The sequence below is a fragment of the Thamnophis sirtalis genome, unplaced genomic scaffold (genome assembly GCF_051295495.1).
Source record: "Thamnophis sirtalis isolate CommonGarterSnake01/CBP01778 unplaced genomic scaffold, rThaSir2_p1.2 scaffold_2, whole genome shotgun sequence".
Lineage (NCBI taxonomy): Eukaryota > Metazoa > Chordata > Lepidosauria > Squamata > Natricidae > Thamnophis > Thamnophis sirtalis.
The window spans coordinates 40782866-40810859 of record NW_028261382.1 but is presented as its reverse complement, the minus strand read 5'-3'; the positions used below and the strand labels follow the sequence as shown (position 1 = coordinate 40810859).

General features: G+C 47.8%; 1 protein-coding gene across 1 annotated transcript; it reads left to right on the top strand.

The window, feature by feature from the left end:
- Nucleotides 1-1443: 1443 nt before the first annotated feature.
- NPR1 (natriuretic peptide receptor 1) lies at nucleotides 1444-27994 on the top strand (the record flags this gene model as incomplete). The annotated part of the gene is given in 21 exon segments (XM_087705057.1): nucleotides 1444-2127; nucleotides 2130-2513; nucleotides 8425-8504; nucleotides 8506-8625; nucleotides 11061-11174; nucleotides 11735-11870; nucleotides 12994-13085; nucleotides 14319-14454; nucleotides 14761-14845; nucleotides 15763-15883; nucleotides 16255-16329; nucleotides 16480-16557; nucleotides 19173-19277; nucleotides 22219-22290; nucleotides 22751-22910; nucleotides 23147-23302; nucleotides 24300-24468; nucleotides 24649-24795; nucleotides 26423-26546; nucleotides 26761-26829; nucleotides 27886-27994. Coding segments are annotated over 21 exon segments (2830 nt in total), but the record flags the coding sequence as incomplete, so codon positions are not given.

Genomic DNA, 27994 nt, shown 5'->3' with positions numbered 1-27994 from the left:
ATCTATCTATCTATCTATCTATCTATCTATCTATCTATCTATCTATCTATCTAATTTATCTGTATATCTATCTATCTATCTATCTATCTATCTATCTATCTATCTATCTATCTCTGTCTACATGTCTGTCTGTCTATCTACCTACCTACCTACCTACCTACCTGTATATCCATCTATGTATCATGTCTGTCTGTCTGTCTATTTATCTATCTATCTTCTATCTATCTATCTATCTATCTATCTATCTATCTATCTATCTATCTAATCTCTCCCTCTCTCATATCTATCTATCTATCTATCTATCTATCTATCTATCTATCTATCTATCTATTGCTGTATATCTATCTATCTATCTATCTATCTATCTATCTTATCTCGATCTATCTATCTTATCTATCTATCTCTGTCTACATGTCTGTCTGTCTGTCTGTCTGTCTATCTACCTACCCACCTACCTACCTACCTACCTACCTACCTGTATATCTGTCTGTCTGTCTGTCTATCTCTCTCTCTCTCTCTATCTCTGTGTATCTGTGTATCTATATCTATCTATCTCTGTGTATCTGTCTGTCTGTCTATCTATCTATCTATCTATCTCTCTCTCTCTATCTCTGTGTATCTCTGTGTATCTATATCTATCTATCTATCTCTGTGTATCTATCTATCTATCTATCTATCTATCTATCTATCTATCTATCTATCTATCTATCTATCTATCTATGTGTCTGTCTGTCTGTCTGTCTATTTATCTATCTGTGTCTGTCTAACTATCATCTTTCATCTCCCTCCCTCCTTCCCTCTCTCTCTCTTTCCCTCTCTCTCTCATCTATCCATCTATCTATCGTTCGCAACAGATAGCTTTGGAAAAGTGGGAGGGGGGCTGTGGCTGAACGAATAAATCCATTGCCTCCGTCACCTTAACATTGCTTTTTTTTTTCCAAAAGAGCCAAGTTGCTTGCAAATGAAATGAATTGGTCGGGGAGGAGGGGGGGGCAGGAAGGAATTGACATTGCCCTCCCCCCCTAAAAAAAAACTTGGAACCCTCTGGATACCTGGGAAACCTTTCGGCTGGCACTGTGCCCTGCCTCTCTCCACCCCCCCCCCCAAAAAGCACCCGAGAGCAGCAAAATGCATTTATTTAAATCCGTGCCCAAGATTACAGAGGAAAGAAATTGGGCTTAATTTGGGGGTTGTGTTATTTTTGAAGGGGGGCAGGATGATGTTTACCTGGGGATAAGCCTTGCCCGTCAAATTACCCCCCCTCTTTTTTTCCCCCTTGCCAGGGTGGGAAGAAGGAGGAGGAGGAGGAGGGGCTGCCGAGGCAGGAAGGAGTTAAGCTGCCTGCTTGGTGCTTGCAAAAGCCCTTTGCTCCGTCAAGCAGGGGAGGGAAAAAAAAACACACACAGTCCAGCAATCTCTAGGTTTCACTCATTCCTGCCCCGTCTCCGCTCCGGGAAGGAGGAGAGGTGGGCGCCGCACAACTTGCTAAGCTGGGAAGCCCAAGGGACGGCAGGCGTGTCCACCAGAGACTTAGGCAGCTGGAGAAAGCAACTTGGGAGGTGGGGGGATAACCCTGCCTGTGCCAAGAAGGGGGAGTGAGTAGCGGTGGTGGTGGGGAGCTGCTGTCCCCCCAAGGCAGAGGAGCGGGCAACTTTGGGCAGCGAGCTCTGGAAGTGGTGCCATGCCAGCTGCATGCCAGCGCTCGGCTGAGGGTGCCTAGGAAGGAATTCGGGGAAGGGGAGAGGAATTAAGAGACGGGGTCTTTGGAGCAAGGAGGGGGGTCTCTAGAGTCAGAGAAAGGTGGGGTACGTTTGGCACCGCAGTGTCCCATGGAGGTGGCGATGCTGGCGTGGGCACTGCTCTCCGTCCTGTCTCGGCGGGACGGGGCGGACGGAGCCAACCTCACCCTGGCCGTCGTCCTGCCGCGCTACAACACCACCTATCCCTGGGCCTGGCCGCGGGTCGGCCCGGCCATCGAGCTGGCCATCCAGAAGCTCAACGCCCAGCCGGATCTCCTGCCGGGTTACACGGTGCAGCTGGTCTTCAGCAGCAGCGAGGCGAGTGAAGGCGTCTGCTCGGACTTCATGGCGCCTTTGGCCGCCGTCGACTTAAAGATGGCCTACGACCCCAGGCCTTCGTGGGGCCCGGCTGCGTCTACACCGCGGCGCCCGTGGCCCGCTACACCCGGCACTGGGGCCTGCCCCTGGTGACGGCGGCGGCCGAGGCCGTGGGCTTCAGCCTGAAAGCGGACGAGTACGCCTTGGTGACCCGGACGGGAGCCAGCCACAACAAGCTGGGCGAGTTCGGGGTCAGCCTGAGCCGGCATTTCAACTGGAGCAGCCAGGCGATGTTGCTGTACTGGGATAACAATACGGGCGAGCGGCCATGCTTCTTTGCCGTCGAGGGTCTCTACGTCCAGCTGCCCTCCGTGAACAACATGACGATTGAGGTTGTGTCTTTCATGTCGCCGAACTACACCGACCTGATCCGGGATATCAAGCAGAAAGCTCGGAGTAAGTTCTCCGCCGAGTGGGGGGCATCCTCCCGTCCGGGACCTCTGGGACGGAGGAGGAGGAAGAATGGGGACCTTTCCTCTCAGAGTCCCACGTCGAACCCGTTTTCCATGCTTGGGGAGGGTTGAAAGAGTGCCTCTGGGCATGGGCAGAAAGCTTCTCTTCCCCGCGGAGTCGATGGAGAGAAAGTCAATTCCCGTCACAAGCCGTCGGCTTCTCGGAGGGACGGCTGTGATTTGCAGTTCACGGCCGTGGCGAAACGGTCGTGACGGGGTCAGGCGGGATTCGCTTAACAGCCTCCTCGCTTAGCAACGGAATTCTGAAGTGTGACTTGCTTAACAATCTCCTTGCTCAGCACTGGAAATTCTGCACGGCCCGCTTAACAACCTCCTCACCAATGCAAATTCTGTGTGACTCACTGAATGACCTCCTCGCTTAGCAATGCAAATTCTGCGGCAACTCGCTTAACAACCTCCTTGCTTAGCGATGTAAATTCTGCATGTCTCACTTAACAACCTCCTCGCTTAGCAAATTCTGTGTGACTCGCTTAACAACCTCCTCGCTTAGCAATGCAAATTCTGCATGACTCGCTTAACAACCTCATCGCTTAGCAATGCAAATTCTGCGTGACTCACTTAACAACCTCCTCGCTTAGCAATGCAAATTCTGCATAACTCGCTTAACAACCTCCTCGCTTAGCAATGCAAATTCTGCGTGACTCGCTTAACAACCTCCTCGCTTAGCAATGCAAATCTGCGCGACTCGCTTAATGATTTCCTAGCTCAGCACCGCAAATTCTGCGCGACTCGCTTAGCAACCGCCTCGCCTCGCAACGAAAATATCTGGTGCCCATTGGTGGTCGTAAGTCGAGGACTAGCCATATGGGGGAGGATTGCGCTGTAAAACCACGCAGGCTGGCTACATTTTCACGCATCCCCTTTCCTGCTCAAACTTCCCCTCTTTCGCCTAGTGTGAGTTTTGTTGTCATTTGCAAAGTTGGGATTTTAGGATCTGGCCTCTATTTTCAGGAATGTTCCCCCAGGCAGCCCCAAGTCCCCCCCCCTTGCTCAAAATCCCGTAAATCTGAGAATTAATACCCAGAGCTCCGCCGTTACGCTTAATTTTTTACTTATTTTTTTCCTCCCCTTGCAAAATATATATAAGTGTATTTTTGCAATACCGATATCCTCCCTTGCAGCCCCGAACAGCTGGCCGGTTGATCCTCCTGGCGCGGGAATTGAGGAAATAAAGATAAATCAATTTATTAGCCTGGCCAGCCCTTGACAGAATTGGAACCCGAGGCTCATCTGCGGCCTCTCTCCATCCGCACGGGGTTGATCCGAAGACTCCGCGGGGATCTTGGGATGTCCCAGCTGAGAGCTTGAAAAAGAAAGATATTTCTCTCTTCTTTTGGGGGGGGGGGGACACAGAAAAATCGTCTTTAAAAAGAAACCAGATTGGATTTTGCAGCTGGATCTGGGCTGTGTGTGTGTGTTTGTGTTTGTGTATGTGTGTGAGTCTTGTGCGTTATATCCTGTCCATTTGGACTTTTGCACCGGTTACCTGAGCCGAGACTCCCAAATTTGAAGACTTCTGCCTTCCTTGCACTATTGCACAATTTGTGTGTGTGTGTGTGTGTGTGTGAATTGTGTTTGTGTTTGTGTGCGTGCCTGCCTAGCCAAAGGTCTCCTCCCTGCCCTTTTGCCGTTCCGGCTGTTTCCTGCTGATTTTTTAAAAGCTGCCCCGATAACGGATTGTTTGCTAGTGGGCTCTTAGGAAGGGAGGGGGGTCCTTTGAGGTCATCTGTCCCACCCCTGTTCTAGCCGAGGGCGAGAAGTCCTGGCTGAAGACTTCTCACCTCGGTTTCCTGACCGAGTTATTCCCCCGGCCTCCGTTTCCTGATTTCCAAGGATGGAGAACAACATAATAATATAACTATAATCATAAGACAATAACTCCCAACAAAAATGAAGTTTAATACGGAGAAAAAGCAAGGATTTTACACCTGGGTGGGACGAGCCAAAGATGCAAACACAGATTAGGTGAATCCTGGCTCTAAAGTAGTAACTTGGGGGGGGGCTTGGAGTCCTTAAAGACCATCCAGAAGTGCGTGGCAGCGGCCCCAAAAGTTAATATAATTCTTGGTTGTACAAACAGAGCCGTAGAATCGACATTACGTGAAGCATTAGCACCGCTGTGTAAAGCCTTAGTAAGGCCGCACCTGGAATAACCGCATCTAGTGTTGGTTACAACAAAGAGGTTGAGATTTGGGGGAATCGGGATGCAGGGAAGATCGGGGGGGAGGGGGGGCAAGCCGCTTTGAAGAAGGCTTAAGATTTCTCCCCAAATATGGAGGTTTTTGGGAAAGGGGGAGTGTGGCAGGAATGGTGCAAAAATATCATCTATCCATCCATCATTGGTCTATCATATCTCTCTCTGTCATCTATCTATGTATCCATCATCTATCATCTATTAATCATCTCTCTCTCTCATCTATCTGTTTGTCTATCTATCTGTCTGTCTGTCTGTCTATCTATCTCTCTATCTAATCTATCTATCTCTCTATCTCTCTATCCTATCTACTCTATCTTTCTACCATCCCTATCTATCTATCAGTCTGTCTGTCTGTCTTAACTATCTATTTATCTATCTATCTATCTATCCATCCATCCATCCATCCATCCATCCATCCATCCATCCATCCATCCATCCATCCATCCATCCTATCTACTCAATTTATCTATCTATCTTTTCATCTATCCTTTCTCTGTCTGTTGATCTACCTATCTATCTTCGCTCTCTCTCTCCTCTCTCTCTGTGTCTTCTCATCTATCTCTCATCTATCTATCCATCCATCCATCCATCATCTGTCTCTCTGTCTTTCTCTCTCATCTGTCTATCTGTCTGTCTGTCTGTCTGTCTATCTATCTATCTATCTATCTATCTATCTATCTATCTATCTACCTACCTACCTACCTACCTACCTACCTACCTACCTACCTACCTACCTACCTACCTACCTACCTAATCTACATCCATCCATCATCTCTCTCTTTCTCTCACATCTGTCTGTCCGTCTATCTATCCATCTATCCATCCATCCACCTATCTACCCATCTATCCAACTATCCATCCATCCATCCATCCATCATCTGTCTCTCTCTGTCTTTCTCTCACATCTGTCTGTCTGTCTATCTATCTATTTATCCATCCACCCAACCACCTACCTACCCATCTATCCATCATCTGTCTCTCTCTCTGTCTTTCTCTGTCTGTCTGTCTGTCTGTCTGTCTGTCTGTCTGTCTGTCTGTCTATCTATCTATCTATCTATCTATCTATCTATCTATCTATCTATCTATCTATCTATCTATCTATCTATCATCTCTCCCTCCCTTCCTCCCCTCCAAAGACCGTAGCGTGCCAAGGCTCGGAATGGGCAGCCCTGCTTGGAAATAGCCGAGCCCCCAGCCCAACTTCAGAGAAGGGCTGAGAATTGCTTTCCTCCTCTCTCGCAAGTCAGCCAAACAGGAAAAAGCTGGCTCGGGGCAGGGGGCTGCTGGCGTATGCTGGGACCCCACCCGGGGGACAAAGCGCGTCCCTTGACCTTGCTCGCCGGTGGCGGGAAGGACGCTTGGCAGGAAAATAACAGGATGTTTCTCGGCCCGCGGCCCAGCGAGGGACGGCAACGGGGGAACCAGAGCGAGAGTCCGGCCCTCCTTTGCCAGGTGTGCAATGGGTATAAAGAGATGCCTGGCACCTTTTGGGGAATGGGGGCAATGCCAGCAGGGATTGGGAGCAGTCCCGGGCTTGCAAGGACGCAATCAAAACCAACATGGTTCCCAATCATGGTTAGTTCGTTACGTCTGGGGTGCCAACTCCAGATGCATTTGGCGTTTTCCTGCTGTTTCCCCTACGAGCGAGGTTCTGGATTCGGGACAGGGAGTGGAGATCCTGATTCCTAGGGGGATCTTCTTGTGGCAGGGAGTTCCAGAGGGAAATTGGACATGATCCAAAGAAGCCTCGAGCCTTCTTGGGGGGGTCCGTTTCATTCATCAAACTCCAGTTAGCTTCGGAGAGGTCAAAGGGGATCCCGCTCCCCAATCGTGGTTATTTTCGTAAGATTAAAAAGCTACGCTACTTTTCCCGCTGGCGTAAACCAGGATTACGCCATGGACAAACCCTGAATGGCGGTTTCTTTTCTTCCCGAGTCCCCAGGGCGAAAGTGACCCCTCTGGGGAAAGGCGAGGGTCTCCTTTGTCAGGGGGGGAAAAAGTGAATTTAATTTTATTTCGGGGTGAGGTTCGTTTGTTTTTTGACTCGTAGCGGTAACTTTGCTCGCGGGAGCAAAGCGGAGCTCGTTCGATTGTCCTTTTTGGCACCGTTTTTTCCCTCTCCCGCCCCAGATGAATTTTTCTCCTTGCCGCCCAGGGTTTTGCCAAGCGGGGGGTCGTGCTCTGCCGGGTGAGGAGGGCAGGTTGCTAGGTTTTTATCGTGCCTGGCAGCTCGGCCGGCCGGCCCTCCTGACGGGGGGAGGCATTGGCGGCGGCTTCCCTTGCAAAGAGTCATCCAGAGGTATTTGTCAACGTTGACAAGGCCAGCGAGAATGAGAAAAGAGAAAAAAGGAGAAAGAAGGAAAGGGGAAAAGAGGAAAGAGAAAAGAAGAGAAAGGAGACAAGAGATGGGAATGAAAAAGAGAAAAGAAGGGAAGGGAAGGAGAAAGGAAAAAGAAGGAGAAAGGGGGAAGGAGGAAGGAGAAAAGAGAAAGGAAATAAGAGAAGGGAAGGAAAAATGAGGAAAAGAACAGAAGGGAAGGAGAAAGGAAAGGAAAAAGGAGGAAAGAGAAAGGAGGAAAGGAGAAAAGAAAAAAGGAGAAAGCATAAAAGAGGAAAGAGAAGGGAAGGAAAGAGAGGAAAGAAGGGAAGGGAAAGGAGAGGGAAAGGAAAGGAAAAAGGAGGAAGGAGAAAAGAGGGAAGGGAAAAGAGAAAGAGGAAGGAGAAAAGAAATAAGAGAAGGGAAGGAAAAATGAGGAAAAAACAGAAGGGAAGGAGAAAGGAAAGAAAAAAGGAGAAAAGAGAAAAGGAGGAAAAGGAGAAAAGAAGGAGAAAGGAGAAAAGAGGAAAGAGAAGCGAATGAAAGAGAGGAAAGGAGGGAAGGGAAAAGGAAAGAGAAAGGAAAGGGAGGAAGGAGGAAGGGGAAAGGAGGAAGGAGAAAAGAGGAAAGAGGAAAGAGAAGGGAATGAAAAAAGAGGAAAGAAAGGAAGGGAAGGAGAAAGGAAAAGAAAAAGAAGGACAAAGGGAAGTGGAAAAAAGAGGCCGGACAGCTGACTCATTCTTATGACGGGCACAGCTCCCCAGGGTCACATGATCCCTGTTTGACCTTCTGCCAAATAATCATGTGTCTCACTTAAGCAGGAATACAATAAACATGTCTATAATATAATATGTATTATATTATTTGTATTATATGTCTATCTATATAAAATCCATCCATCCATATATCTCTAATGATCTGCTGTCTGTCTGTCTGTCTGTCTGTCTGTCTGTCCTACTCTCATTATCTATCTATCTATCTATCTATCTATCTATCTATCTATCTATCTATCTATCTATCTATCTCTAATCCATCCATCCGTCCATCCTTGTTTTAACGGCCGAGAGAGCAGAGCCCAGGGATGGTGAGCTGGGCACAGAGTCCCGAAACCGGATCGGGTCCATACTCCCCAACTCTCTAACCACGTACCGGAAGGGCCGGGGACGATGGGGTTTGTTGTCTGACCTCTGACACCAATGGGATGGGAAAGCACCCTACGCCCCCCCCCTCCAGCACCAAGGATTTTAAAAACACCAACCCAGAGTCCTTCCCGCCCCTTGGCTCTCCCAGCCCTGAGTCGTTGCCCTGCTTCCTCCTCAGTTGTCTACGTCTGCTGCGCGCCCGACATCTTCCGCGCACTGATGCTCCAGGCGCACCGCGAAGGGCTGACCGCCGGCGAATTACGCCTTCTTCTACATCGATCTCTTCGGCACCAGCCTCCGCAGCTCCCGCTTTCCTGACCGGACACGTCCTTGGCGACGCGGCGATGGGAACGACGGCGCCGCCCGCGAGGCTTACCAGGTGAGGGAGGGCAGCCGAGCTTCTTGGCCCACCCGGGGTCAGGACCGCCTGTCCAAAGCGCTGGGAGGTGGGCTGTGTAGTTGCCAGGCGTAATGTTGATGCCAGGGGTTTTGAGTTTGGAACGGGCAAATTTGGCCTTAGATTCAAGGGGTGTTGCTCAACCAGCTTTCGCCGTCCATGGTCCAGGTAGTCCTCGACTTACGACCGCAAATGGAGACCTGAATTTTTGGTTGTTAACTGAGTCTGGCTTCCCTACTGGTTTTTTTTTTGTCTGAAAGTCAATAGGTTCCCTTCCTTCCTTCCTTCCTTCTTCCTTCCTTCCTTCCTTCCTTCCTTCCTTCCTTCCTTCCTTCTTTCTCCTCTCATGATTGAAAGTTTTCAAGAAGAGACTGGATAGCTACTTGTCTGAAATGGTCTAACTTCTCCTGCTTGGGTAGGGGGCTGGACTAGAAGACCTCCAAGGTCCCTTCCAACTTTGTTATTCTATTATTCTACTATCCTTCCTTCCCTTCTCTCCTCCATCCTTCCTTCCATCCCTCTCTTTCACTTTCCTTTCCCTTTCCCTCCCTTCCTCCCTTCCTTTCCTCCCATCCTTCTTCCCTCCCTCCTATCATTTTTGCTTCTTTCCTTTCCTTCCTTCCTTCCTTCCTTCCTTCCTTCCTTCCTTCTTCTCTCATCACTGAAAAGTTTTCAAGAAGAGACTGGATAGCTACTTGTCTGAAATGGTCTAAGTTTTCCTGTTGACCAGGGGCTGGACTAGAAGACCTCCAAGGTCCCTTTCCAATGCTATTATTCTATTATTCTACTATCCTTCCTTCCTTCCTTCCTTCCTTTCTCCCTCCCTTCCCTCCCCTCCTCCCTCCCTCCCACTTCTTCCTCCCTCCCTCCTTCCATCCCTCTCTTTCCTTTCCCTTTCTCCCCTCCCTTTCTTTCCTCCTTCCTGCCTTCTTCCCTCCCTCCTGTCACTTTTCCTTCCTTCCTTCCTTCCTTCCTTCCTTCCTTCCTTCCTTCCTTCCTTCCCTCCCTCCCTCTGAAAGTTTTCAAGAAGAGACTGGACAGCTCCTTGTTGGAAATGCTCTAACTTCCCCAGCTTGACCGGAGGTGGGTGGGTGGGGTGGACTAGAAGACCTCCAAGGGCCCCCTTCCCCGCTTAATTCTATTCTAAAGATTCTAGATCTCCCCCCCCCTTCCAAACACAAAATCCCTGCAAGAAAACTTTGATGCCATTGAGCCAGGAGTCTTGAATTCAGATTCTTGCTTTGGAGAGGAGCCCCCACCCCCCCGCCCGCACCCCCAGGCCGGGGACGAGGGGTTGTGGAGTATCCGGAAGGGGTTTGCCTACCACCAGCCCGCCCTGCGTTTCTCTCCTCCGGCCCTTGTTTGAAAGAAAGGAAGGAAGTGAGATAAATTGCCCCGGATGTCGAAGCCGGCAACGTTTGCCGCTATTAATAAACTCCCTGTTAAGCTAAAAAGTTGCTCTTTTCAACTTAAAAAAAGTCATTTTGGGGTGGGGGAGTGGGGGGGGGGAGGTAGTTTGAGAAGCCCCCCCCAAAAAAAGAGTTTAAAAAGGAACCAGGCTGTTTCGGGGGAAAAGGCTGGTGGTTTTCCTCGTTCCTTCGTTTCTGTAGAACCTCCAGCCTCAAGCGCAGTGTATCACGCTGTGTTGCGAGCGATAAAACGAAGGCCCAGAACCCCCCCAAAAGGAAACAAGACAGTTGGCGATCCCACCAGGGCCAAAAAGCCTTAAATATGACATCTCGAAACGACCATGCCCGTTTTGCCTCTCGGTCACTAAACGAACAGTTCATAAGTCGAGGACTACCACCGCGAGGGGTTTCTGACCCAGGGGCGCGGGGTTGGATTGGATGATCTCTGAATTCCCCTGCTTTTCACCATTCCACGGAGGGTCTCGTCCGCAAAAAACGGCTCGGTAGAGCCTCCCTGGGGTGGGTGAAGTCTACCTGAACGGTGATAAAGTCGAGGATTAACCACCGCCAGGGGTTTTCCTGGTCCAGGCGCCGGGCTCGGATCGGACGATCCCTCTTCATTTCCCCGCTTTCACCATTCTGTGGATTATTATATCTGGCAGAAACGGCTCCGCCGAGCCTCCCTGGGTCGAGGAAGTCTACCTGAGCCCACGGAACGGTTATGAGGAAGAGACAGAAGGGGAAGCTTTGAAAATAGTCGCCGCATGACATCAATTCAAAATCGGGGGGTTGTGCCAAAGAGGGTTTTTTTTGGGGGGGAGGAGGAGTTCGGAACTCCCTCTGGCTCGGCTTGCTGGGAAGGGAGGATGGGACTTGTAGTCCGTCTCCGGAAGTGTCTTGAAACAGGATGATGGGCTCGATTGAAAGATGCTAGATAAATTCCCTCCAATATTGGGGGGTTAAGTCATTTCGTCCCGCTTCCTTTTTGACCCCGCCCCCCACCCACAGGCTGTCATGCTCCTCACTTACGCCGAACCCCAAAATCCGGAATACCGCCAATTTCTCCAGCACATCAAGCGAACCTCCCAGGAGCAGTTCAACTTCACCGTGGAAGACGGATTGGTAAGGAGGAGGCGACGCCAAAACGTAGAATAATACCCTCGGAAGAGGGCCCCAGAGGCCCTCTAGTCCAGCCCCCTGCTGTAAAAGCACATTTTAAAAATATTTGGGGCTGAAAAGTGGCAATCCTCGAACTCGGAACCCAGCGCCCGGGGCTCAGTTTCCAGCCTGGTTTCCCTCACCTTGTTCGGAATCTCCAGGTGGATTAACCACCATCGGTGGAAGAAATGATGCTGGCTTGTTCCCCCTGGGCTCGGCCACGCATCCCGGGGGAAAGGACGCCACCCAGCGATCCCTCTCTGTGAAGAGGGAAGCCAGTAAGCGGGCAAGGGGGGGGTGTTGTGACTTCCTTGCACAAACTTCAAATGGTTGACCGGCGCAAACCGTGGATTGCCGTCGCGAAGTTCCTTTCGCGCCCTCGTAAATGGATCTTGGAATCGAATCCCTCGCACGCCCGACTCGTTGTCCGTCCCCCCTCCTCAACCTGGCTCTCGATGCAGTGGGTCTGACCCCCTCCTCCTTTTCCCCCGCTTTACCCACCTGGAAATCTCTAAATTTTCCAGGAAAATTTCATCGCGGGGGCTTTTCACGACGGCGTCATGCTCTACGCCCACGCGGTAAACGAGACGTTGGCGCAGGGTGGCTCTCTCGCCAACGGCACAGCCGTCACGCTTCAGATGCGTAACCGGACTTTCTACGGTCAGTATCTCTGGGTATTTTTTTAAAGGTGGGTGGGTGGGGTATTGCTGAGGAGGGGGACATTTTGGGGGTGGGGGTGGTAGAGACCCTTCAGATGGGTCTGTTCTGAGCGAGGCTTCCCGAGAGCCTGAAGCCAACTCCTGGTCCCGACGAAATTGTATTCATTGTCTGTGAATTCTGCTCATTCACGTCCAGCAAAATCTTTCAAAGGAGGATTTATGGTCACAGACCTCATCTGGCTTGGAGAGCTGCCAATATCTGCAAAAATTGGCAAGGAGGTTCGGAGAGTCACGAACCAATTAAGCGAACAAATGGTCTCCTGCAAACTCCACTCCCCTGTCGCTCCTCTTTTACTTCCTCTGGGAGGGGCCATTCACCGTCCACTTGTGGCCTTACTCCCAAGTCGACCCCTGTTCTTTAGCGGTTCCCTTCGTCTGGCAGCTCTGCGCATGCACACACGGGGAACAGGCTCCAGCTGTTCTTCTGCCTCGCTGATGTCCGACTCCAAAGGCAGCTGGTAACTGGCATACGGCCCTGGCCCCCTCTCTGCCTCCGACACAGAGCCCTCCTCAGAGCCTTCCCCAAACTCCAGGACTGGCCCAGATTCCTCCCCAACCCTCCTCACTGTCCGAATCTGCTGCCAGCTCCATTGGCCGCTGGTGGGTCACAACAGGGTCTCCATCCTTAAGACGGGTGGGGTGAAACACTTTGGGGGACACCAATCCTCTGCCTGAGTCTATAATTTAGGGGTCGAGATATCTCTGTGATTTGGGGGTACCTAATGGGAGAAAGGAATCAGAATCTGTCAGAAGGGACGTCAGGAGGTCATCCAGCCTGACCCTCCGCTGATGGGGCGACCCCCCCCCCCGAGCGGCGATTCTCATTTTGGCCTCGTGATAGTTCTCAAATCGATCGGCATCTTACCTCACAAAGTTAAAATGGTTTAAAGGGTTTGAACTTTAAACAGAACGTTTAGAAGGTTTATTTGAGGTCGAAGGCCCTCACATTTCTGGAAGTTTCTGGCATTTGAAGGCTTGCGGTTATTTTATTATTATTATTATTATTATTATTATTATTATTATTATTATTATTATTATTATTATTAAATTCTTCTGCTTTGCAGGAATCACGGGGCCCCTGCGGATCGATCCAAATGGGGACCGGGAAATGGATCACTCCCTCTGGGATTTGGATCCGGCCAGCGGAGAGTTTGAGGTTAGTCGAATGGAAAAAACTTGGCTTGGAGTTCCAGAGACCCGACGGTGATTTGGAGCAATGCAAAGAAATTCCTACGCTATTCTAGAAGAATCTTTCAAGGAGACCGATCAATCCACAGGTGCTTTTAGCATCCTGCAGGATGCTAAGGTAGCCTGCCTCTGTACATGGAGGCTTTGCTTGGCTGTTACAAGAATCACCTCTCCAATTGGATCCTTTGTGCCCCCAGAAAGGTCTCGATCCCTTTTAAATTGTCCTGGTGGCAGCGAGTTCCAAAGATGAACTCTCTGTTTGGTTAAGGCAGTGTTTCCAAACCTTGGCACCTTTAAGAGAAATGGACTTCAGCTCCCAGAATCCCCCAGCCAGGATGCTTAAAGCGGGATGGACTTCAGCTCCCAGAATCCCCCAGCCAGGGTGCTTTAAAAGAAATGGACTCCAACTCCCAGAATCCTCCAGCCAGGAGTCTTAAAGGGGATGGACTTCAGCTCCCAGAATCCTCCAGCCAGGATACTTAAAGGGGGATGGACTTCAGCTCCCAGAATCCCCCAGCCAGGATTCTTAAAGGGGATGGACTTCAGCTCCCAGAATCCCCCAGCCAGGGTGCTTTAAAAGAAATGGACTCCAACTCCCAGAATCCTCCAGCCAGGAGTCTTAAAGGGGATGGACTTCAGCTCCCAGAATCCCCCAGCCAGGATACTTAAAGGGGGATGGACTTCAGCTCCCAGAATCCTCCAGCCAGGATACTTAAAGGGGGATGGACTTCAGCTCCCAGAATCCCCCAGGCAGGATTCTTAAAGGGGGGATGGACTTCAGCTCCCAGAATCCCCCAGCCAGGATTCTTAAAGGAGGGATGGACTTCAGCTCCCAGAATCCCTCAGCCAGGATTCTTAAAGGAGGGATGGACTTCAGCTCCCAGAATCCCTCAGCCAGGATGCTTAAAGGGGGATGGACTTCAGCTCCCAGAATCCCTCAGCCAGGATTCTTAAAGGAGGGATGGACTTCAGCTCCCAGAATCCCTCAGCCAGGATACTTAAAGAGGGTGGACCCCCAACTCCCAGAATCCCCCAGTCAAATGGCTGTCTGGGGGATTCTGGGAGTTGAAGTCCACCCCTCTTAAAATCACCAAAGCTGAGGAACACTAAATTAAGGTTACCCAGTCCCTAACAACAACAACAACAATAACAATTCCTCTTGTCCCTTCTGGTTTTTCTCTCTCTCTCTCTCTCTCTGCAGATCGTGGCCAATTACAACGGGACCACCAAAAAGATTGAAACGATCCCTGGAAGGAAGATCCACTGGCCCGGCAATACCATCCCGAGGGATGTGCCCTTCTGCGGTTTTGAGAATAGCAACCCGCTTTGCCAGAAAGGTGCAGCTGGGGGAAAAAGAAACTGTGTGTGAAATGGGTTGAGAGTCGCTAGCCTGTGGAACTCCCTTCCACTTGAACCGTGGGATTGATCTGTCATGGGGCCGGGGGTGGGGGTGGGGGACACCAAGATATATCAAATTTAGATGTTATCCAGGTGGATTTAAACCACCCCGACTGAAGATTGGAAGATCTGGGGTTTGCTTTCCAGGGGTTTTACATTTTGATCCACCAAATTGGGACCGGTTTTATCAGAATCTCCTTCCTCTGTTTTTTAATTTTAATTTTTATTTTCCTTCTCTCTTCCAGCCTCTTTTTCCTTGCTGGAGATCCTGTCGCTCGTGATGACGCTGCTTCTCTTCGGCATCATCGTCACTGCCTTCTTTGCCTACCGGTGAGTTCGCGGAGTGGATCCCGCCCAGCAGAAAATTCGGTTTTTATGCTTCGGGTCTGGGATCCACTTGATTTTCAGGCAGTGATGATATTCATGGCTTCCTTGGTTCCCCCCAATGTTTGTTTATGCAAAGCTAATTCTGAGCGATGCATTTAAAACGAAGCCAATTCTGAGCGATGCATTTAAAATGAAGCCAATTCCCGAATGAAGCATTTAAAATGAAGCCAATTATGATCAATGCCGTTTAAAGCAAAGTCAATTCCAAGCGAAGCATGTAAAACAAAGCCAATTCTGATCAATGCAATTTAAAGCAAAGTCAAATCCAAGCGAAGCATGTAAAACAAAGCCAATTCCGATCAATGCAATTTAAAGCAAAGTCAAATCTGGCTGATGCCTTTAAAACAAAGCCAATTCCGATCAGTGCCGTTTAAAGCAAAGTCAATTCCAAGCGAAGCATTTAAAACAAAGCCAATTCTGATCAATGCAATTTAAAGCAAAGTCAAATCTGGCTGATGCCTTTAAAACAAAGCCAATTCCGATCAAGGCAATTTAAAGCAAAGTCAATTCCAAGCGAAGCATTTAAAACAAAGCCAATTCCGATCAATGCCGTTTAAAGCAAAGCCAAGTCTGACTGATGCCTTTAACATGAAGCCGATTCTGAGCAATGGCGTTTAAATTAAAGTCCGTTCCGAGTGATGCATTTAAAACGAAGCCAATTCCGAGCTGCTAATTAACCGGGAGATTTTATGAGGCGGGTTGGGTAGTGATGGGGGAAATGGCGAGGCTGCGTGTGGCTTTTCACCGCCCGAACTGGTGTGGCGGGGACCCCCTGTTTGCAAAACAAAAGAAGGGAAGGACATTGAGGGACGGGCCAACCATACCTTCTGCCTCGGTGCGTTTTCCCCGCGCCGCGACAGGAAAATGAAGTTGGAAAAGGAGCTGGCTTCCGAATTTTGGCGCATCAGCTGGGAGGACGTGCAGTCGAGCAACCTGGAGAAAAACCTACGCAGCATGGGGAGTAAAGTCACGCTTTCGCTGGTGAGTAGCCGAATTTGCCGGGTCTCCAGATAGGACGGCCTCTCCTTTGTGGATTTCGGTTAGCGAAACGTGGGTTTTTGACTTCATGCTGGGCCTCCCCTGCCTGGCTGGAAAGCCTTTTTTTTCACACACGTGTCCCTTGGTGCGGTGCATACGCCACCCCTTTGAGGTAGGCCGGTGGCAAAACAGGTTTGGTCCGTGGCCGAAGTCCCACAGATCAAAATCTCCCCCCAAATCCAAAGGCTGAAATCTCTTCCCAGAAGCTCAGAAAGAAGCAAAAGCTGGATAATTTGTGGTTTTTTTTGGGGGGGGGTTGTTTCTTTAAAATGGGGTTTGTTGTCACTGCTTCTCCCCCCCCCTCTTTTCTTTAGAGAGGTTCAAATTACGGATCTTTGATGACCACCGAAGGACAATTCCAGGTTTATGCCAAGACTGCTTATTACAAAGTAAGCATTTCTCTCGGATCATTGTGGTGGGAAACGGGGAAGGCCCTGGGTGGGAAGGCTACTCCTACATGGGGGGGTCTTTGGGGTGGGGGTCTCTTCTTCCCGCCCCCAACACTGGGTCACCCTCCTCTCTTTCCCCCCCCCCTCCAGGGGAACCTTGTGGCCGTGAAGCACATGAATCAAAAGCGCATCGACCTGACACGAGATGTTTTATTTGAGCTGAAACACGTAATTATATATTTTATTCTTCCTTCTGTCTCTCTCGCTCTCTCGCTCTACCTGCAATCTCTATCTATCTATCTATCTATCTATCTATCTATCTATCTATCTATCTATCATCTATCATTTATCTATCTATCTATCTATCTATCTATCATCTATCTATCATCTATCATTTATCTATCTATCTATCATCTATCTATCCTCTATCTATCATCTATCTATCCTCTATCATCTATCTATCTATCTATCTATCTATCTATCTATCTATCTATCTATCTATCTATTTATCTATCAATCATCTATATCTATCTATCATCTATCATCTATCATCTATCTATCTATCTATCTATCTATCTATCTATCTATCTATCTATCTATCTATCATCTATCTATCTATCTATCTATCTATCTATCTATCTATCTATTTATTCTTTAATCTATTTATCATCTATCATCTCTCTATCATCTATCTATCTATCTATCTATCTATCTATCTATCTATCTATCTATCTATCTATCTGCTATCATCTATCATTTATCTATCTACCTATCTATCATCTATATCTATATCTATTTATTCTTTAATCATCTATCTATCATCTATATCTATCATCTATCTATCATCTATCTATCTATCTATCTATCTATCATCTATCTATCTATCTATCATCTATCTATCATCTCTCTCTCTCTCTCTCTCTCTCTCTCTATCTATCATCTATCTATCTATCTCTATCTATGTATCTTTCTATCTATCTTTCTATCATCTGTTCCTTCCTTTCTTCATCTCTCTCTTTCCCTCTCTCTTTCTCAAATTATCTTTCTATCCTATCTGTTCCTTTCTTCCTTATCTCTTTCTGCCTATTTATCTTTCTATCATCTACCTTTTCCTTCCTTCCTTCCTTCCTTCCTTCCTTCCTTCCTTCCTTCCTGTCTATTGCTATATCTGCTGCACCTCTCTTTTTCTTTCCTTCTTTTTCTTTCTTCTTTCTACTTTTCCTCCCTCCTTCCCCACCTTCCTTCTTCCCTCCCTCCTTTTCCCCTCTCCCTTTTCCTCCCCATGGATCATACAGGAGGCAGCTGGGCAGCCTCAACCAGATCCTTAGCAGGAAGGAAAGAGCCGGCGGGGGATGGGAGGGGGGGCCTGGCACCCGGACCCCCCCCCCGGCCTTGCAGCAGGGCGCCTGACTCATTAGCGAGGAAGCAGCAGGCCGATAGCCATCTGCTCCCCCCTTAATGAGCCGTGGGGAGTCTTCGCCGGAGAAGCCGAACTGCTCAGCCGTCGTCCGCAAGGAAGGAGATAAGCCAGGATGAGACCTGGGCAGACACAATGGCTGGGGATTAGCAGCCAGGCGGAAGGGGAAGCCGAGTCTTACCCCAGCTGGCTTGAGATGACCCGGGGGCCCACGGATGACGTGAGCAAGGAGGTGTCCGGCCCTTCGGCCCGGCATCGGGTGGCAAAGGTGCCTGGGAGGTGCGCACCAGTTCCCACAACCCTGTCACGAAAATACCTATGGAGCCAACATCGATGTTTTCATGCCATGAACAAGCCAGCATTCCAGAGCTTAAGCTAAATATCAAGGGAGGGGCTGAATTTCCACCAGGAGGTGTGCAGAGCTGGGTTTCAAAACCAGGTTTCCTTCGGCCAAAACTGTGTTTCAAAACTAGGTTTCCTCCGGGCAAAACTGGGTTTGAAAACCAGGTTTCCTCTGGGAAAAACTGGGTTTGAAAACTATGTTTCCTTCGGCCAAAACGGGGTTTGAAAACCAGGTTTCCTTCGGCCAAAACGGGGTTTGAAAACTAGGTTTCCTCCAGGCAAAACGTGGTTTGAAAACTAGGTTTCCTCCGGGCAAAACTGGGTTTGAAAACCAGGTTTCCTTCGGCCAAAACGGAGTTTGAAAACAAGGTTTCCTTCAGCCAAAACTGAGTTTGAAAACTAGGTTTCCTCCGGGAAAAACTGGGTTTGAAAACTATGTTTCCTTCAGCCAAAACTGGGTTTGAAAACTAGGTTTCCTCCAGTCAAAACGTAATTTGAAAACCAGGTTTCCTCCAGGCAAAACTGGATTTGAAAACTACGTTTCCTTCAGCCAAAACTGAGTTTGAAAACTAGGTTTCCTCCGGGCAAAACTGGGTTTGAAAACTACGTTTCCTTCGGCCAAAACTGAGTTTGAAAACCAGGCTCCCTCCGGCAAAACTGAATTTGAAAACTAGGTTTCCTCCAGGCAAAACTGAGTTTGAAAACTAGATTTCCTCCAGGCAAAACTGAGTTTGAAAACCAGGTTTCCTCCAGGCAAAACTGAGTTTGAAAACCAGGTTTCCTCCGAGCAAAATTGAGTTTGAAAACTAGGTTTCCTCCGGGAAAAACTGAGTTTGAAAACTAGGTTTCCTCCGGGCAAAACTGGGTTTGAAAACTACGTTTCCTTTGGCCAAAACTGGGTTTGAAAACTACGTTTCCTTCGGCCAAAACTGAGTTTGAAAACTAGATTTCCTCCAGGCAAAACTGGGTTTGAAAAATAGAAGAAGGAGCAGAATTATGTGAATGTGTGTGTTTGTGTATGTGTCTACACTACCAAGACCAAATGTCTCCCCCCTTCCCCCTCTTCCCTCCTCTTCCTCACCAGATGAGGGATGTCCAGAATAAGCACCTGACTCGTTTCATCGGAGCCTGCATTGATCCCCCGAACATCTGCGTACTAACGGAGTATTGCACCCGGGGCAGCCTGCAGGTACGGGTGGCAGGGCGAAAACAGGGGAGCAGGAAAAGAGGAACGGCGAAGGAGAAGAGGAGGAAGGCGGGGAAGGGAGGGGAGGCGCGAAGCATGTGTTGGAGAAGGGCCCAAGGCCAAACCTTCTGGCATTTTTTTCCTCTTCCTCCTCTCGCCTGTCCGCCCTTTTCAAAAAAATTGATTTTAATTCCAGGAAGAGGTAGCCGAAGGGTCAGGAGGAATTCATAAAAGACCTAGACTCTAGCCGTAGTTTTATTTTTTGGAAGGGCGGTTTATCTCCGGGCTGGAAAGAATAACAAGAGTCACGGAGTCGGGAGGGACCTTGGAGGTCTTCTAATCTGACCCCCCCTGCTCAGAATATAGGATAATGGAGTTGGAAGGGATTTTGGAGGCCTTCTAGTCTGACCCCCTGCTCAGAATATAAAATAAGAGAGTCAGAAGGGACCTTGGAGGTCTTCTAGTCTGACCCCCCGCTCAGAATATAGAATAATGGAGTCGGAAGGGACCTTGAAGGTCTTCTAGTCTAACCCCCTGCTCAGAATATAGCATAATGGCGTTGGGAGGGACCTTGGAGGTCTTCTACTCTGACCTCCTGCTCAGAATACAGAATAATAGCAATAGCAGTAGACTTATATACCGCTTCATAGGCCTTTCAGGCCTCTCTAAGCGGTTTACAGAGAGTCAGCATATTGCCCCCAACAATCTGGGTCCTCATTTTACCCACCTCGGAAGGATGGAAGGCTGAGTCAACCCTGAGCCGGTGAGATTTGAACCGCTGAACTGCTGATCTAGCAGTAGCCTGCAGTGCTGCATTTAACCACTGCGCCACTGGAGTTGGGAGGGACTTTTGAGGTCTTCTAGTCCAACCCCCTGCTCAGAATATAGGATAATGGAGTTGGAAGGGACCTTGGAGGTCTTCTAGTCTGACCCCCTTCTCAGAATATAGAATAACAGAGCCAGAAGGGACCTTGGAGGTCTTCTAGTCTGACCTCCTGCTCAGAATACAGAATAATGGAGTTGGGAGGGACTTTGGAGATCTTCTAGTCCAACCCCCTGCTCAGAATATAGAATAACAGTCGGAAGGGACCTTAGAGGTCTTCTAGTCTGACCCGCTGCTCAGAATATAGAATAAGAGAATCAGAAGGGACCTTAAAGATCTTCTAGTCTGACCCCCTTCTCAGAATATAGAATAACAGAGTCAGAAGGGACCTTAGAGGTCTTCCAGTCTGACCCCCTGCTCAGAATATAGAATAACTGAGTCGGAAGGGACCTTGGAGGCCTTCTAGTCTGACCCCCTGCCCAAGAAGAGAGACCATTTGAGACCCATGGCTGTCCAGTCAAAAACCACGGAGCATTTTACGTTGCTTCCTCCCTCCCCCCCCCCCCCCCAGCCGCCTGCCTCATTTTATCTCTGACTTTTGTCTGTGGGTTGAGGAGTGAGATGGGGCCGTGCCATCTCCAGTCCGGCTGGGCACGGGGCCAAGGCGAGGGCGGGCGGAGGGCTGGGCAGGCCAGGATTTTTAATTAAAAAAGGACCCGGGAAAGCTTAAAAAAAACAACAAGAAGAAAGAACGAATTCTCCCCCGCTTGGAGAGAGAGAGAGAGAGAGAGAGAGAGAGAGAGAGAGAGAAGCCAATTCCAGGGAGGTGATTGATGGGCAGAGGTGGGGGGGGGCTGCATTTGCGTGTCAAAAGAACAGCCGACTTCCACAGGCCCAGCTCTCATCTGGCCGCTGCAGATAAAGGGTTCAAAAGGGAGGCAGGGAGGGAGAAAGAACAAGGACAACAACAACAAAAAAAATGGATGAAAGGACACAACAAGGAGGAGGGTCAGAGAAAAAGGGAACATTGGAAGGATCATAATAGGTTCCCCCAAGGCTCTTTGGGAATCCTATCTATCTATCTATCTATCTATCTATCTATCTATCTATCTATCTATCTATCTATCTATCTATCTATCTATCTCTATATCTTTATCTCTATCTCTTTATCTATCTGTATCTCTCTTCTCTATCTATCCATCATCATCTGTATATCTATCATCTATTATCGCTCTTCTCTCTCTCTCTTTTATCTAATCTATCTATCTATCTATCTATCTATCTATCTATCTATCTATCTATCTATCTATCTATATCTCTTTATCTATCTGTATCTCTATCTATCCATCATCATCTGTATATCATATCATCTATTATCTCTCTATCTCTCTCTTTTATCTCTCTCTCTCTCTTTATTTGTATCTCTCTCTCTCTCTCTTATCTATCTATATCTGTATATCTATCTATCTATCTATCTATCTATCATCTATCTATCTATCTATCTATCTATCTATCTATCTGTCTATCTTTATCTGTCTCTCTATCATCTCTCTATCTCTTTATCTCTCTATCTGTATATCTCTCTTTATCTATCTATCTATCTATCTATCTATCTATCTATCTATCTATCTATCTATCTCTATATTTTATCTATCTGTATCTCTCTATTTATCCATCATCATCTGTATATCTATCATCTATTATCTCTCTCTCTTCTATCTCTCTCTCTCTCTCTCTCTATCTCTTTATGTCTCTCTCTTTATCTCTATCTATCTATCTATCTATCTATCTATCTATCTATCTATCTATCTATCTCCATCTATCTATTCATACATACATACATCTATCCTCTATATCCATCTATATCCTATCTTTCTTTCTTTCTTTCTTTCTTTCTTTCTATCTATCATCTATCGCTATCTCTTTATATCTATCTATCTATCTATCTATCTATCTATCTATCTATCTATCTATCTATCTATCTATCTATCTATCTATCTATCTATCCAAGCAACTCCAGTAAATAGTTATAAGCATAGTTACAGTTATAAGTCGAAAGGAAGGAGAAAACTCCTTTGAAATTACTTGTAAGCCCATGTTGCTCTCCCTGCATCCGTTTAGGACATCCTGGAGAATGACAGCATCACCTTGGACTGGATGTTCCGCTATTCGCTCACCAACGACATCGTCAAGGTAACCGAAGGATTGAAAAAGAGGTTTTTAGACTTAGACGGAAAGTCATTTGCCATTATGTCCTCTGATCGTCATAATTTCTAACGATCCCACAATCCCTCGCGAGGTGGAGTTTGGGCAACTGAATGCAACTGGAAGAGTGTTTTTACTGGCCAGATGCTCTTCCCGTCACCACAGCGGAGTTTTGTTCAGCAGATATATTCTCAGTGTGCCCAGAGAGAAATAATTGCCTCTACCTAGGATTGAACTCACAGCCTCCTGGTTGTGGAGCCAGAGCTCTAGGCCACCACACCACTCCTTCTTCTGTCCTCTGATATCCACCTGAATTCCAACCCCCCCCCCCACTCCAATTTAGACAAATTTGGCTCAGGACAATCGAGCGGGGAGTCCCAGCGCCCTCCCCTCCCTGATGATCTCTCCTCTCCTTTCTCGCTCCTGTCCATCTTCTCTCGGCTTCAAGGGGATGCTTTTCCTGCACCACAGCGTGATCGCCTACCACGGCAACCTGAAGTCCTCCAACTGCGTGGTCGACAGCCGTTTCGTGCTGAAGATCACCGATTACGGGCTGGAGAGCTTCCACCAGGCGCCCGAGATGGATGACTCACACGCCCTGTTTGCCAGTGAGTTGCTCTCGGAGGGCTCAGCGGGAACACGAGGGTTGTCAAAACCCCAGATTTAGACCCCGTGACTGTGGGGATGCTGCGATAGTGTACGTGGATTGACCGGAAGTCCCTTTTTGTTGTGACTTCGGACAGTCGCTGTGCAACTACTCGTAAATCGAGGACTTCCTGTAAATTTACCTGCTAAGATTGATGGGTCTTTAGCCCCGTCTGATCCAAATTCCACGTTTCTTCAGAGAAACTCTGGACGGCTCCCGAGCTCTTGCGGTTGGGCCCCAGCAACTGTCCGGGAACTCAAAAAGGAGACGTCTACAGCTTTGGCGTCATTTTGCAAGAAATTGCCCTGCGCAACAGCGTCTTCTATGTGGAAGGGGTGGATCTGAGTCCCAAAGGTGAGAAGGAAAAAGAAAATCTAAAATCTCTCGGTATAATTTATTCTTGTTTCTAGCTTCGTTTCTCGCAGGAAATCTAAAACCTGTCCACATAACCTATCCTCATTTCTTACATAAGATATAAAATTTGTCCGGTAATCTGTCCCGGTTTTTCTCCTCGTTTCTTGCGGAAAATCTAAAATTTGTCCAGGTGATCTATCCTGGTTTTTCTCCTCGTTTCTCGCAGAAAATCTAAAATTTGTCCATGTAAATCTGTCCTGGTTTTTCTCCTCGTTTCTCGTGGAAAATCTAAAATTTGTCCAGGTAAATCTGTCCTGGTTTTTCTCCTCGTTTCTCGCGGAAAATCTAAAATTTGTCCAGGTAAATCTGTCCTGGTTTTTCTCCTCGTTTCTCGCGGAAAATCTAAAATTTGTCCAGGTAATCTGTCCCGGCTTTTCTCCTCGTTTCTCGCGGAAAATCTAAAATTTGTCCAGGTAAATCTGTCCTGGTTTTTCTCCTCGTTTCTCGTGGAAAATCTAAAATTTGTCCATGTAAATCTGTCCTGGTTTTTCTCCTCGTTTCTCGCGGAAAATCTAAAATTTGTCCAGGTAATCTGTCCCGGCTTTTCTCCTCGTTTCTCGCGGAAAATCTAAAATTTGTCCAGGTAAATCTGTCCCGGTTTTTCTCCTCGTTTCTCGCGGAAAATCTAAAATTTGTCCAGGTAAATCTGTCCTGGTTTTTCTCCTCGTTTCTCACGGAAAATCTAACATTTGTCCATGTAATCTGTCCTCGTTTTATCCTCGTTCTCGCAGAAAATCTAAAATTTGTCCATGAAATCTGTCCTCATTTTTCACGGGATGCAACATCTACTTTGGAATGGTGGGCAAAACCTGTGCAATTTTTTCCCTAAAATGTGGGACAATGTCCCTGCATCCTTTTTCTCCACCCTGTGGCCCCACCCAGGCATCTCCTAATGCCCTCCATTTCCCCGCCCCCCCCATTCTTTGGCCCTTTCCAGAGATTATCAAGCGTGTCATGAGCGGGGAACAGCCTCCCTTTCGCCCCTCGACGAATCTGCCCTCCAATTTGGAGGAGGTGGTCCATCTGATGCAGAGGTGCTGGGCTGAGGACCCGCAGGAGCGCCCCGATTTTCAGCACATCAAAGGAATGCTGCGGAAGTTCAACAGGTAGAGCGCGACGCGGGAGAGGGGACAGGACGGGCTGGGCGGGATTTCCTGGCGGGTTTTGAAGACCAAGAGGGTCATCTGAGGAGACCCGGTGAGGCGAGAGTTGGCTCAATTCCCAGACCTGGGACAGAGAGGACTAGAAACTTGGCTTGGCTTCAGCCTCTGAATGTTCGATGGCAGGGAAAGCAGCTCTAACCTCTTGGATACGCTGCTGTCGCGGATGGAGCAGTACGCCAACAATTTGGAAGAGCTGGTGGAGGAACGGACCCAGGCCTACCTGGAGGAGAAGCGCAAAGCGGAGGCCCTTCTGTACCAGATCTTACCCCAGTAAGTCCGCTTCTCCCCAGCTTCTTACAAATTTTGACTATGAGGCGGGTGGGTTGAGCCTTCCTTTCCGTTGAGGGTTGGTTTTTTTTGGAAGAGAGTTAAAGGGAAGAGGAGATCCTCTCAGGCTGGATAATCTCCCTTTCTCCCCAGCCTGCCAGCTTCCATTCGCCCAACGAATCCTTCAAGATTTAGAATAGAATGGAATGGAATAGGAATAGAACAAAATGTTGGAGAAAAGAAGAGAATAGGAGATGGAATAGAGTAGAATAGAATAGAATTGGAGATGGAATAGAATAGAATAAATATTGGAGAATAGAATAGGAGATGGAATATTGGAGAATAGAATAGAATAGGAGATGGAATATTGGAGAATAGAATAGTATAGAATATTGGAGAATAGAATAGAATATTGGAGAATAGAATAGTATAGAATAGGAGATGAATAGAATAAAATTGGAGATGGAATAGAATAGAATAAATATTGGAGAATAGAGTAGGAGATGGAATAGAATAGAATATTGGAGAATAGAATAGACTAGAATAGAATAAATATTTGAGAATATAATATTGGAGAATATAATATTGGAGAATATAATATTGGAGAATATAATATTGGAGAATAGAATAGAATAGAAAAGAAAAGCATATTGGAGAATATAATATAATATAATATTGGAGAATAGAATAAAGTAGGAGATGGAATAGAATAGAATTGGAGATGGAATAGAATAGAATAAATATTGGAGAATAGGAGATGGAACAGAATAGAATATTGGAGAATAGAATAGAATAGATGGAATAGAATAGAATTGGAGATGAAATAGAATAGAATTGGAGATGAAATAGAATAGAATTGGAGATGGAATAGAACAGAATAGAATTGGAGATGAAATAGAATAGAATAGAATAGAATAAATATTGGAGAATAGAATAGAACAGAATAGAATATTGGAGAATAGAATAGAATAGATGGAATAGAATAGAATTGGAGATGAAATAGAATAGAATAGGAGATGTAATAGAACAGAATAGAATTGGAGATGAAATAGAATACAATAGAATAGAATAGAATAAATATTGGAGAATAGAATAGAATAACAGAGCTGGAAGGGACCTTGGAGGTCTTCTAGTCCAACCCCCTGCTTAGGCAGGAAAAACTATACCATTTCAGACAAATGGTTATCTACCCTTCTTAAAAACTCCCAGTTGTTGGAGCATTTACAACTTCTGGAGGCAACTTATTCCACCGGTGCATGAATTAAGATGCATTTGTTCGTTTATTAAAATGTATGTGCCGACCGTCTCACCAGGGAGGGACCCTCTCTCTCCCCGCCCTCCCTTTATTTTTCATGCCCAGCCATGGGAAAACTCCCAATGGTCTGGAATGGGAGGGGAGGAATAAGGAGGGGGGGGATGCCCAGCGATGCCAAGGCGAGATGGGGAGGACAGAGTGGTGCGGCAGGGGACACCGACCGATCCACGCCACCCCTTGTTACCCCCCAAAACTCTGTCCCCGGAGGCCAGACCTCGGTCAGCCCCAGCCGAGCCAGGATGTGAAGCCTTTCTGACTTCATGCCGACCCCCCGAAATTAACTCGTGGGCGTGACGTTGTACCCTTCCCCGCCAGCTCGGTGGCCGAGCAGCTGAAAAGGGGGGAGACGGTGCAGGCCGAGGCCTTCGACAGCGTCACCATCTACTTCAGCGACATCGTGGGGTTCACTGCCCTGTCGGCCGAGAGTACGCCCATGCAGGTGAGCCCGGGGGGTGGTGGTAGCGCAGGGAGGACTCACAAGAGCTGTTCAAGGCTCCGGCCAAGCCCCAAGTGGGCTTGACACCATCCCGCAGATCTTGTGTTTCTTCCTTTGGGAAGGGTGGCAATGTCATCCCGTTGAAGAGACCCTGGTCTGTTCCAGCAAACTTGGTCACTCCCTGGTTTACTCCCCCCCCCATGTTTCATTTTCCCAGGTGGTGGCTTTGCTGAATGACTTATACACCTGTTTCGATGCAATCATTGATAACTTTGATGTCTACAAGGTGAGGACTCTTCTGTCTTGTCTGTCTCTCTCCTACCCATCATAATCTCCATCCGTCCAATCGTATCTATTATCTATGTTTTCCTTTCTTCCTTCCCTCCTTACTTCCAACCCTATCTCTGTCTATCATCTACCCATCCACCCATCTTTCTCCTTATCTATCCATCACCATCTCCATCTATCCATCCATCCATCCATCCATCCATCCATCCATCCATCCATCCATCGATCCATCCAGTCTCTTATCTATTATCTATGTTTTCCTTCCTTCCTTCCCTCCTTCCTTTCTTCCTTCCCTCCTTCCTTCCCTATCTCTGTCTATCATCTACCCATCCATCTCCATCCATCCATCCATCCATCCATCCATCCATCCATCCATCCATCCATCCATCCATCTATCCATCTGTTCTCTTATCTATTATCTATGTTTTCCTTCCTTCCTTCCTTCCTTTCTTCCTTCCTTCCTTCCCTTCTTCCTTCCTTCCCTATATCATCTACCCATCCATCCACCTTTCTCCTTATCTATCCATCACAATCTCCATCTACCAGTATCTATCTACGTATCTCCACCCATCCATCATGCCTGTCTCCCTGTTCATCTTCCTCTCTTTTCTATTGATGGTTGAACCTCATCCTATCTTCTGGTTGGTGTACTCACCAATAAATATATATATATTTTAAAAAAAATAATTTTGTCCATGTTAGGAACATCTCTAAGAAGTGTGAACTTCAACTCCCAGAATTCCCCAGCGCCAACATATGGCGTTCAACTCTCACAACCCTGGAATTCTGGGAGTTGAAGTCCGCCATCCATCCATCCATCCATCCATCCATCCATCCATCCATCCATCCATCCATCCATCTATCCGGTCTCTTATCTATTATCTATGTTTTCCTTCCTTCCTTCCTTCCTTCCTTCCTTCCTTCCTTCCTTCCTTCCTTCCTTCCTTCCTTCCTTCCCTCCCTCCCTCCCTCCCTCCCTCCCTCCCTCCCTCCTTCCCTATCTCTGTCTATCAAAGCCCCCCATGAGAACCACGCTTCTTGGGTCTTCCTCTAGGTGGAGACCATCGGGGACGCCTACATGGTGGTGTCCGGGTTACCGGTTCGCAACGGCCGACTGCACGCCCGCGAGATTTCCCGCATGTCCCTGGCGCTCCTGGAGGCCG